Below are 13562 nucleotides of genomic sequence, written 5' to 3' on the forward strand. Positions count from 1 at the left end.
AGTCAGACTCTGTAAAGGTCACGTTGTTTTCTTTCTCTGTGTCCATTTCCATTTTCTTGACCTAATCTTTGATGTGTGTTCTGGAATCTCTCATACTGGTATTTACTCTCATCAGTAATTATTGTTCAATCTTTTGAAATGCTCACCATAGAACTTAACAGTGCCTGTTCACTTTTTCACTGGCCTCAATTATATTTCCCATTAATTTTCTCCAATGGCATTTCAGAGCTTTCTGAGCCTTGTGAAACAATCAAACCAGCCCTGAGATGAATAACTGCAACATTTGATCTCTTTGATGATGGGAATTAACTACTGACTCCATTAAACATTGCAGAGGAGCAAGAGTTTTTAAATAAATCTGAATATTTGTTATATATTGGTTTTGTATTTTTTGCATTTATTGAATACAGTTCTTATACAGTATATCATAGATTTATACTTAGAGTTTTTAAGATGTGTTGTTGCTGTTTAGTAGTTCTAGAGATTCGTACTACAGATAGACAGATATTTCGGTTTTACCATTTAAATGGTGCCAATAGATGCTTTATGGAACTAGTTATCATCAATAATCTATTCCAGTAGTTTATGATAGCTTTTTATTATTATTATTTGTATTCATTATCAATAAACGTCATCTAGGTGAAATGATATGTGTGTATGTATATATATATATATATATATATATATATATATATATATATATATATATATATATATATATATATATATATACAATGGCAGCCAAAAGTTTGGAATAATGTACAGATTTTGCTGTTGCGGAAGGAAATTGGTGCTTTAATTCACCAAAGTGGCATTCAACTGATCACAAAGTATAGTCAGGACATTACCGATGTAAAACACAGCACCGTCACTATTTGAAAAAAGTAATTTTTTATCAAATCTAGACAGGCCCCATTTCCAGTAGCCATCACTCCAACACCTTATCCTCGAGTAATCATGCTAAATTGCTAATTTGGTCTTAGAAAATCACTTGCCATTATATCAAACACAGCTGAAAGCTATTTGGTTTGTTAAATGAAGCTTAACATTGTCTTTGTGTTTGTCTTTGTGTTTGTTTTTGAGTTGCCACAATATGCAATAGACTGGCATGTCTTAAGGTCAATATTAGGTCAAAAATGGCAAAAAATAAACCATTTTCTTTAGAAACTCATCAGTCAATCATTGTTTTGAGGAATGAAGGCTATACAATGCTTGAAATTGCCAAAAAACTGAAGATTTCATACAAAAGTTTACACTACAGTCTTCAAAGACAAAGGACAACTGGCTCTAACAAGGACAGAAAGAGATGTGGAAGTCCAGATGTACAACTAAACATGAGGATAATTACATCAGAGTGTCTAGTTTGAGAAATAGATGCCTCACGTGTCCTCAGCTGACAGCTTCATTGAATTATACCTGTTCAACACCAATTTCATGTACAACAGTAAAGAGAAGACACAGGAGTACAGGCCTTATGGGAAGAATTGCAAAGAAAAAAACACTTTTGAAACTGAAAAAACAAAAAGAAAAGGTTGGAGTGGGCAAAGAAACACAGACATTGGACAACAGATAATTGGAAAAGAGTGTTTTGGATCTTCACCCCACTGAGCTTTTGTGAGATCAGCTAGACTGTAAGGTGCTTGAGAAGTGCCTGACAAGACAGCCACATCTATAGCAAGTGCTACAGGAAGTGTGGGTTGAGTATCTGGACAAACTGGCAGCTAGAATGCCAAGGATCAGCAAAACTGTCATTGCTGCACGTGGAGGATTTTTTTGATGAAGTACCAATTTCTTTCCATAAGAGCAAAATCTGTACATTATTCCAAACTTTTGTCCACCAATATATATATATATAATTTATAGCTTATTAAAAGCTGAATTTGTTAAATACTTAAATATAGAGCATTGTAATGGACCCAAGTCTCTGTCATTTTTTAAATAAAAGTCCCTGTTGTATTTTGGGCTTTTTTTAAAAGCTAGAAGTCCCAAGTTATGCATCAAATCTTAATTTTTCTTGTTATTATTGATAGTTCGGTTGCATAATAAATAGGTTTTTGGATTTTATTCATTTTAAAATCTTGCAGCCTTAATGTGTGTGCCCGTCATAGTAAGGAAAGACTAAGAAATATTTGATCTCTCTATAAATTGATTTGAAAAAACTATCTGCCAATTAATTGGTTATCTGCCTTTATCACCACCTTGGTTATCTCTGTCGGCAAAATCCACTATCGGTCGACCTCTAGTTCCTTCTCTAACTATGTTTCCATCCAAGGATTATTTTCGTAAAATGTTTTACCGCAACAAAATAAGGCTGATGTAAATGCAAATTATTGCTAAAATTTAGACAAAATATTTTCTGTTTAACTCTAGCGCATGTCGATACTTCAAATGTCACGAAAAACTGGTTTGAAAACACTTTTTGTTGAGAAAATTAGCATTAACACAAAAATGTACCACAATCGTTAGCCTGTGTTAATCATGATGACAAGCTATACATCCTTGACAGCCAATTTATGGTACGTGATTATGGATTGACCTTAACAACATAGCACAGATTCGATGCTGCAAACATGACACTTCCAGGAGTGCCAACAAAAATATCATGCACATTGACAAGTGCACAGAGAACAAATTAATGGCCACTGTTTGTGATTAATTTAATTGTGGTAGCTATCCGTTTATTTATTAATGTTTCTTTTCCACACCATTCAAAAAAATAGGCAGTCATGGAATTTGCCCACAATACAAAAAACATATAATTCTGTGCAAACATTTTTTTTTTTTATTAAAAATAAATACACAATACTAGGAGAAAAGCATCAGTGTGCTTTTTTGGAACACTAACATTCTATTAAATTATTGTTTAGCTTACGTTTGAAAAAATGCTGGCAAGATTTACCTGTATTAAATGAAATAAATTACCAAATACTTACAGCATTAAATAAAATAATGAATTACTAAATGAAAAAAATTATACTTTTAGACCTTTATATGCAAAAAAAAACTTAAATCAGCCTTACACTGTCCTGTAGATGAAAAAAGTAGGCTGAATGACATTCTCAGAATGTTCTACACTTTTTTCAAGACTATAAACTATCAGAACTATTTGTCCAATGCTGAGTTCACTTTCAGAAAACAAGCTTTTGAACATTTTAAATATTTAAAATCTAACCCTCATTACCTCAGATCGCATTTGGTGAGCTTCTTCAGAAAATGTCAATTGTGTTATGATGCTAAAATTAATTTTAGGTGACAAAAAGGTAGTTAAAAGTTCCTGGACAAATATGCGGGAGTGATGGCATTGCTTTAGATTAGATGACAGTTCAAAATAGCCTATTGAACCCTGATATTACTTCCGATTGCATTTATTTCTGAAATTAAAATGACAGTAAGCTAGCTAATTTAAATGAATTGTCTCAATACTCTCCCCATTTTAATTAGGGACTTCTGTGAGGCAAAAGGTACAAAATTAGCAATATAAACACTTTTCTGTAGGGCAGACTAAGGGCAGATTTATTTAGCAATAAACCAAAACTTATGCGACAAAGTGTTTTTTTAGGCATGACATCATCACACACACCATTTTTATCGATAAAAGTCCGTTTGAATAGAAACAGGCAGTAGATGGCAAATTTCCCAAAAATGTTTACGCATTCTCACTTTGTCGATAACAAAATGGATCATTTTTTTAAGAGCCCATTTAACAAATTGGCTAAAAAGTTCAATAGTTTGTAATTTGCTAGCTGGCATTATTGCTGTGGAGATTGGTATGATTCCCATTTTCATGATAACAAGGGCTTCTCTTATTGGTGGATCTTGCTTCAGGATTGTAGGTTGTGTTTTACATGTGTACTATATATACCAAGAAAATTAAGGTGGATTGAAAATGTTGACATTATAAAACATTGAAATTACAAGGTACTTAAGGCTTCTACAGAAGCATATACCTTCACTTAACTACCTCAGAGCTTATCACTGAAATAAATATCACTATGAAAATTCTGAATGGCATTTTTACTTCAATAACCCCCACTGTTAAGCACTGTTAACCACAGTGATGTGGTTGCTTGGCAATGCAGGGGGGTTCAGCTTATTGATCATAGTCAATTGTGGTTGATACAAAATCATGTGATCGCCTTTAATACATCTGTTTCATCAATGTAACCTTACTTTGTGAAGGTTGCATTAAAGCATTAAATGTGCCATATCCAATCCAAACCAACACATTACTGATATTCATGTTGGCTTCTTACAAAATGTGGATCCCAGCATCCATCTCTGCCCTCTCTGACATTAAGTCAATATGTGTCTGACATGATTTTTTACCAAAAAATCAACAGATTGGATCTGCATGCTCCGCTGTTTAAGCAGCTCTGGATTTTATTGTAGTTATGAAGGCAATTGACTGCAGGCTGGTATTTTCAATACCTGCATATTTCAAACTGTAATAAAGAATGGACAAGCTGGGGTGCATGCCACAGCTTTAAGTCTAGCAGCCATTACAACTTGCGGGAAGTCATTTAAACTGCAGAATAATTCACTTTGATGACCTGCGTTGCTGTTCACCACCCAGACTTTGTTAGTTTCTCAAGCAGTCACCAATAGGGCGATGTGAACTCAGGCTTTTTGAAACACAAATAGTATGATACAGAATATTTCAATTGAGATGCATATTTTCACTGGTGCAGATTGTATATTTAAAAGTATTTGTTTTTTAATTAAAAGCCATGTTGACTACCATAAAAAATTATTTCAACTTGTCCCAATAATCAAGGTAACTGTGAGGCACTTACAAGGCAAGGAAATGGGGCCAATTTTTGGAGGGTTTAAAAGGCAGAAATGTGAAGCTTTTAATTTTACAAAAGAACCTTCATTAATTCTTCCGTTAAATCTTGTGTATTATTTGTGCTGTATAGTTGTTTAAACAAAATGTTTTATTGTCATTTTAGGGTTTACTGTGCTTTGTCTAGATGTAAAGGTGCGGTCACACTAGACTTTAAAAATCTTTAAAAATGCAACAACAAAAAAATCAGACAATGATTTTGTGCAATGGACCAGGATATGATGTCATGTGGGAGGGCTTCTACATTTAGTTTAGCGTGATGTCACTCATGCTCTTGTCATCAGATTTGCTGTTCAGAGTTAATCAAACTTGAACTTTGGTACAGAGCATGTTACAAAATTTCTTTGCATGAGCTTGCATTTACAGTCTGTCACATTCTGATTCGTTTGAATGGGAGTGAATGGAGCGCGAAGTGTAGTGTTGTATTTAGAACGTGAACTCATGTCCATTTGCACAAGCCCATTTAAAGAAATGTACAGGTTCAATATAACACTCAATCGACAGCATTTGTAGCATAATATTGATTACCACATAAATTGGTGAAAAAAATTTAAAGCAAAAATCTGGGTTCCAATGAGGCATTGCGAGTCCACTCACAGGTATAGCCACGAGACGTAAATAATACGTGTTTTAACGTGATTTTAGTTTGAAAAAATCACTAATCCACTGGTAAGAGGAGGATTATATATCAGATTAGTTTCAATTAAGATTAAAATGTGTACTGCAACTGCTGTTTTCAGCATACATGTAGAAAAAAGAGAGAGTAAAGATGCAGTATTTTAGCATTACTACAAATAAACAGTGATCAATTAAACACACAGCATTTTAGACTGTGGAAAAACTGCATGACAGCTGCATTAAATTTAGAAACATTGTAACTGATTCCTTCTTGGATGTCAGGAAGCCAATATCTATATGACACGCTCTTTATATCCATGGAAAATGTGGTCTCGTCTGGACTAATTGGATGTAGGCTCTACTGACACACAATGACTGTGCCTTACACAGCCCTATATCATTTGGTCCTCAACCATTATTCAGTATAAATTCTTCTTCATATGTAATTGTGTTTTTATTTATGACAACATAAATTTAACATGTCATTGAAAGTGGTGCACCAAGTAAAGCTGGAATATTTACCATTATCTTCTATTGTAATGGACAGATTTATCAAAATGCAGTAATTTTGGGGGGAAAAGATTACGAATTAGTATATATACTGTATACACATGAAATATAGCCATAAACCATATACTATACAAAGAGCCATACACCTCTTTTGAACTGTGCAGATGCTTGATTTATTTCCTACTTTGCGTTTCAAACTTTATATAATTTCACTTATCTCAGGTCTTCACAGACTCAACTTCAAGTCCTCAACTGTACAATCAGATCAATAGCATCCTCACTCTGAGCAGAAATAGTAACCTGAAGCTCTGTATTCTCTTTTCCAGGAAACCCTTACGAAAAGAAGAGAATGGCACAAGCCGAGGGGAGTATGCCATGAGCTTGCGCTGTAAACAACAGGTTGTGGAAACCAACAACACTGGAGTATAGTGCCCATGCTAAAGCATGTTATATGAGCTTGCGCTCTAAACAGCAGTTAGTGGAACCAACAACACTGGAGTATAGTGCCCATGCTAAAGCAAGTTATATGAGCTTGCGCTCTAAACAGCAGTTAGTGGAAACCAACAGCATTGGAGTATAGTGACCATGCTAATGCAAGTTATATGAGCTTGTGCTGTAAACAGCAGGTAGTGGAAACCAACAATGCTGGAGTATAGTGCCCTTGCTAAAGCAAGTTATATACAGCGGAAGCTCTGTATCTGATGGCACCACCATCTCTCTGTTTGGGTATATGAGATGGACACAAGGCGCACTATGAATTTTAGGAACTGTAAACCACATGGCTGCCCATCTTGGGATATAATGCTGTTTGAAATGTTTTTAAAAAAGTGTTTAGATAAAGACTGGCATGTGTATAAGCAAGTATAAGCAGGTTTTGAGACATAGACACTCTTAAAAGATGCTGGCAGCTGCATGAGTATAACTGGTCTCAACCTGTAAGGCCCTTCTGAGGACAATATACAACACCACCAACAAAGTAAATGCATGCTCCTTCTGTTGAATTCAATGATGTTTTGAAATTCCTGTATTCTCTTGTCTTTACGTCTGTCTCTGCAATGTCACTCATTAAACATTTATGGTTAACTCACCTCATGTATGAGTGTTAAATGGTGAAATTTCCACACTAGCCCATTTTTGGAACAATCTGTTAGAGCACCCAAATGGATTGGTTCATCCTGCACTTTGTGTACCAATATATAAGACAATATGAAATGTTTTCCCTGAAATCACACGGAAATGTATTGCTTTTTTGTGTTACTATGCAATTGAAAAGAATTTAAATCTTGAGGCACATGTTGATAATTAAAAAAAAATATGCTAGCATTAGCATTGCTAATTGTTATTGCTGATACTAGTCTTTCCCTTATACATACATTTATTTTTTTTATGCCACAAATGCTATGTATATTAACCATAAGGTTAATATAACAATCAACAGTGCACAAGAATGCAGTATTTGATTATCATGTGTGTAATCTTTTGTCAATCTCTTTAAGTCGAATGCTTACAAATCATTTTAGAGTCACATTAAGTCTCCGAGTCATCCAAACAAATGTTTGTCTTCTCTTGTTGACCTTTATTGGAAACTCTTAACAAAAAACAAGATGATATTTCAAATGAGCTTTTACTATGACTGTTTATAAGCAGTTATTGCTGATAGCTATTTTTATAGTCATTATTACTGTGATGTCATGTAGGTTAGTGTTTGCTCATGGAAAAGAGATGTAGGCTAATGCACTGAAAAAGCATAAACCTAAAAACCGTACAAATGTTTTCAAATTTTAGATGCATTTGTTTTGACGCATTTAATCAGGGCCTCTGCATTGTTCATTTTTAATAATTTTTCATCAGAACGATACTGTATATCAAACCAATGCCCATATTTACTGTATATATAAATATGTTTTTGTACACCGGAGCTTGTTGTATTTAGAAAATCCAAACTAGTGATATGACAGTGCTGCAATGTTCATACATATTAAGACTGAGCAATGAAAAACAAGCTTTTGAATTAGACACATTGTACAATCTTCTGTAAACAAACATCCCTTCTCTATCATATTCTGTAAAACATACTCAAAACAGACATCTTCCACTGTATAGTTACTCAGAATTGTATTGCATGAATGTACATATCAATATTTGCCTTCTTGACAGTCTGTCGTGTGTACAGAGTAAGATCAAACGTTGATGTGATGTCAGAACAGAATAAGTGTTATTGTTTGTCTGGAACAAGCCATTAATGTATATTTGAGTAATCAAAGGTTGTTGCACAATGTATGCATCACATACCAAAATGTAAACAATTATATATTGTGCATTCAACTAAATTAATTGCAAGTTACTGACTTTTTTAGTTTTAAATAAAATTGTACTACTGAATCATATCTGGTGTTTATTTGTCTGCAAAAAAAATTATTGGTTTATGTCATCTGGTGATTTGTCACTGCATTTAAAATGTATTTGTTACTTGAATTTCATTAAAATTTTGCTCTTATTACAGAGTTTTGTAAGGCAGGTTGCCAAGGTGTTTGCATTCAATGGACAAAACTCCCCACGGAGGCAAAGAGCAAATGTATGATATCTGAGAAAATCAACATTAACTTTTTCACAATTAGCATCTCTTCCTGAGGCACCACAACCCACTGAGCAAAGATTGCAAATTCACTCCTCATTGTTGCTCTTCCCTCTCTGTCCCATTATGTCCATCCCTCCTCCACCTTCTTCATTCCCCTTCAGCTCAGAATCACTTCAAACTCACCTAAGATATGTATGTAAAAAAATATAATATCTGATGTATACAAATAATGTAACTAGGCATGTTTGGTATCATTTAAAATGTCTCAGTGCAACTGGTACTATGGTATCATCTCCACAACAGCATAATATCTGGCAATACAGTTTTTAGAATGTAGGTGCACCTAGCTCATTGGTCTTTAATCTAAATTACCTCCTGTATGCAGATAAAGTATGACAGCAGGACTTCCAAATCTAACCACTCCCAAATTCCCTTTGTTTATGTTTTCTCTGGCTTAGGTATTTAAGGAAATGTAACACATTTTTCATTGGAATTTTCTGTAGCCAGAAATCCTTATAGTTTCAAACTATGTAATTTGCTGAAGTCAAAAGGTATGCATCTGTAACACTTAAGATTCATATTTGAGCATTAGATGTTATGTATTGATAGTTTCTGAATTGATTAGTTATGTAATTGGCTTGATACATATTTACCTGATTAATAAATTGTTAAACTTGATTCTATTCTGACTTATTCTGAAATTATTGGCTTTAGTAGATTACGTTAGAATCTTGTTACCACAGATCTGTGATCAGGGTTAATACATACTAAAACCCAGCATTTGGTGGAGCATGAAGCACATCAACTGGGATCTTAAGTTTTCTGATTAACCATTTGACTTTAGTTAAATGTAATAGACTAAAGGCTAAAAGAAAGTGCTATTTGGAACAATGTGATATTGATCGACCTGTCCAGATAGCACTAGTCATGACTCTGTTTAATGCTAATATTCTAGTCAAGTCTAAATAAAACTACTATTTGGGTAATGGTATGTTGATCGGCCTTATCCGAAATAATTAGTTGTTTACCTTTGTGTATAGCTAATATTACGTTAATTAAGTGTATACAGATCTATAGAAACTAAGCAAAACTACTAATTAGAAATAGATAAGCTGCGGTAGTATTCAATCTTTATAGTATTATTTAATTTACCTCTGGCAAAAGATCAAGCTGACGAGTTTGTGACTGTTGGATCCATGTACACGGCCAGCATGAGACCATAAGCCTCAGCGCCGCCAAGATGCCACTGTTGGGCCCTTGAGCAAGGCCCTTGTCCCTATCTGCTCCAGGGGCGCCATATCATGGCTGACCCTGCACTCTGACCCCAGCTTAGCTGGGATATGTGAAAACAAATACATTTCACTGTATATATGCAAAAATGTATGTATAATGTGTGACCAAAATAAAAGGATTCTAAATGCTTCTAAAGGCTTAGCTATAAGCTATAAGCTGTGAATTGAACGAGTACAATTCAAAAGTATAGAATTAACTAGAAAAATCAAGTATCCAAATCTAGAGAAGACCTCAATTGATGATCAATAATAACTGGAATCTCAAACTAAATTCAAGGTCTAATATAATTGGAGTCAGATAAAATTATTTATGGAGTCAGATTCGGTCTTAACTAAAACCAATTTAAGATGACAAAACCAAAATTGCGGCAGAAAATACAAAGGAGCAGATACCTTCACCACTTCGCTGGATTGGGCTAACAAGGTGGCATTTTTACAGTTGAGTCATCATTGCCTTATATTGGTCAACCTTGGAATTTTTTGGGTTGTTTGGGGTGGAAAAATATGTTTTATTAATTGCTATCCAGGAGTTAACTTTACTGTATTTAATTATTGTACTCTATTGAACTCAGAAGCCTTTTTCACGAGTGTGATAGCTGTGCACATTTTACATTTCACTTTATGCAATAAAAAAAAATAATAATAATAAAAAATATATATATATATATATATATATATATATATATATATATATACCACAGTTAGTTCCGGTCCTCAAATCTGCACAGCACAAGCCGTGATACTATTTCTAAAGTGACATTTTTTAATTACTAAGGAAGTCTTGGATGCATCGTTTGTTTTGAACCAGCAACGGCAGATTCTGATTTGTCCGTAAGAAAGTAGTTCCATGTAGTTTTTATGACCGTACTCGGTTTTTCCTAATTTTTTTTAATGTACTTGTTCATTGAACTGTTGTATATAAGCAATGTCAAACTCGCAATCATGCTATATGGCCCTAAATCAGCACTGCTGTAATTACCTATGGCACTCGGCCTGCGGCCGAATCACAAAAGTGCTGATGTAGGGCCATATCGCACTCTTGCACATGTGATATTGCTTAAATATATATATATATATATATATATATATATATATATATATATATATATATATATATATATATTTATATATATATATATATAGAGAGAGAGAGAGAGAGAGAGAGAGAGAGAGAGAGAGAGAGAGAGAGAGAGCAAATAGTTTTACTAAAAATGTATGCTTTAGTATGTTACAGATATTACATCAGAAATTAGTATAATTAATTCTGATTCAATGTAATGGCCAGCATCATCCAATCACTGCCAGCTATGTTAAAAAGTGATTATACATTAAAAAAAATCTAATTTTTTTAGGAGTGAATGCACTTAGCTGCATAGAGAGCTAGGGTGCCCCCTTGCTAACTATTTAGTGAATATTTTACCTCCAATGTACTGTCTGTCTGCGCAGTTCTCAGAACAGTTTGATATGCACCTCATGTTCATTCTAACTCCATGTAAAGCCTCTGAAAGCAACATTTTTCAGCTTTTGGATGAATCCATTGATTCTCAGTGTGATAATGCACCGTAAATGTAGGATTTCAAAGGGAAAAAGTACACATTACTTTACATTGTGTTTAGCAGCATGGCATTTTACGAAAAATCGCTCAGATTTTAAAATATAGCATATCAGATGAAACTCTAATCTTTTGACTCAAACAGGTTTCATTGTAAACACTTTATTAGGTATCTTACCAGATTGAGTTTTGTTGCCATTTCACCCAAAGACAAACTCTGCTGTGATCGGCGCCATGTTGTTTGGTCACATGACTCTGTGCGTCTAAAGTTGAACCCTTTACTGACAACCCAGAGTCTTCTAAACTGAGATAATTTGGTTTAAATGAATTTAAATTATGTATTGCATATAGCAAAGACAAAATACAACATCCACACATGTGTATGTGGGGTCACACAAGGTTATAGAGAGGAAGAAAACGGAATGACCACACATATGCATATAAAAACAACCACTGAAAAAGATTTTTCATTTTTGTTCAAGTGAAGGGTTAGCTGAGACATCCAGTAAACATCCATGTCATTCAATTACTGTCAAGTGAGAAATGAGCATGTATTTATCGATGGGTTAAATTAGGAGAAATTGCAAGGGGAAAATGTTGTTGACTTGCCTCCAACACAGGTCTGATGACACACCTTCCTTGACATGTAATTTATAAAAGTGGAATATCAAGATGTCTTTTCTATAAGAACCACAGTGTAAACATGTAATGTCTCTCAATTTTGCCAGATAAACTACCCAATGAAGATAAGGATGATGAATTGTCTGGAGAAACTGAAGAAAGAGTAGGCTGTCAGTCAGTCAAATTTACATTAAAAAGTTGATGCTTTACACTGTTTACTTGTCAATTAGTCAGGCATCGGTGAAGCTTCATGTCAGTCAAAGTTACGAGTCTGTGGCTGCATATTATACAGAGCATATTCAGACCCTTACCCAATTCTTTCATTTTGCCGAAATTAGGATTCCTACAGTAGTTATCCGAGATATGTTTTTAAAGATGTATTTTGTGTTATAGTTTGTTATTTGTGACATTGCTTTATTACAGAACAATTTATAGGAAAACACTGAAATGTGTTTCATTTACGTTGTCCCTGAACTGCAGAAGCTCAAAGCTTACACATATGGGACACATTTGCCTTATAACAATCTTATTTAAATCATCAAAATATTGTTTTGGATAAAACTTCACAATTTATCAATGTTTAGTTTGTAAGTCTGGGAGTCTGAATAAAGCGAGGTAATGAGTACAAACAAACATACATTGTATGTGTACTGTATGTCTGTCCAGGTTTTGCCTATTCATCAACAAGTTAATGTGTATACGTGTGCACAGCAGAGGTCCCTGCCCTCCAGCCATGCACTGGACTCAGGCAGAATAAGGAGTTGCTTCTCTCACCTCTTCACCTATTCATGCAGTGTGGATGTTGTTTCAGCTATGAGAGGACACCCAGAACCATATCAAGTCATAAGAGTGTTCCTTGAGAGGACAAAATATAGCATGCTTTCACAAGCCAATGAGAAACCAAAACTCCACACAACCAGTGTGCACGCAAGGGAGAGTCAATCAGTAAACATGGGAAAGAGGGAAAATCTGGTTTGATGTGATAGTTTACTAAAAATGACATAACTAACAATAATGTTGTTCAAACCCCAAATTACTTTTTTCTTGTGTGAAACACAAAAAGGAAATGTTAGCTCAGGTCACCATTCAATTTCGTTGCATGTTTTTCAACGAGAGTAAATGGTGACTAAGGCTGTCAGCCTCTAACACTGCCTGTAACAACTTAACAGAATGTTAAAGAACATCAGATAGCCTCAGTCATCATTCACTTTTATTGTATGGAAAAGATGCCTTGAAAGTGAATGGTGACTGAGGCTATCATTCTGCCTATCATCTCCTTTTTGTGTTCCATGAAAGAAAGAAAGTCATTTGGGGTTTGACAACATGTGGGTGAGTAAATATGGGCAGAATTGTATTAATTCGTTGTACTTCTCCTTTAACACAATGTAGCCTATTATTGATAGATACAGGATGCAGACTATTTAGGTGCAGTGCATGTTAATAAGGGAGGCTTCTTTAAATAAGATAAGCTAGGAGAGCTGTTCTCTAAATTCTCCATCAGACGTACCATTTGAAGATAATGCAATGAGACGGCTGGGGCCATTTGGA

At 34.5% G+C, this 13562-nt stretch overlaps 1 protein-coding gene across 1 annotated transcript in view; it reads left to right on the top strand.

The window, feature by feature from the left end:
• The window catches only part of LOC127622205 (proline-rich membrane anchor 1-like), a 61693-nt gene extending 54006 nt beyond the window's left edge, over window positions 1-7687 (top strand). Inside the window, exon 4 of the mRNA XM_052096213.1 lies at window positions 6298-7687. Within this exon, the coding sequence (XP_051952173.1) occupies window positions 6298-6400 (103 nt within the window). The 3' untranslated portion in view covers window positions 6401-7687. The remainder of the gene's footprint in view (window positions 1-6297) is intronic.
• The last annotated feature ends 5875 nt before the right edge of the window (window positions 7688-13562 follow it).

Source organism: Xyrauchen texanus, chromosome 28 (genome assembly GCF_025860055.1).
Source record: "Xyrauchen texanus isolate HMW12.3.18 chromosome 28, RBS_HiC_50CHRs, whole genome shotgun sequence".
Taxonomy (NCBI): Eukaryota; Metazoa; Chordata; class Actinopteri; order Cypriniformes; family Catostomidae; genus Xyrauchen; species Xyrauchen texanus.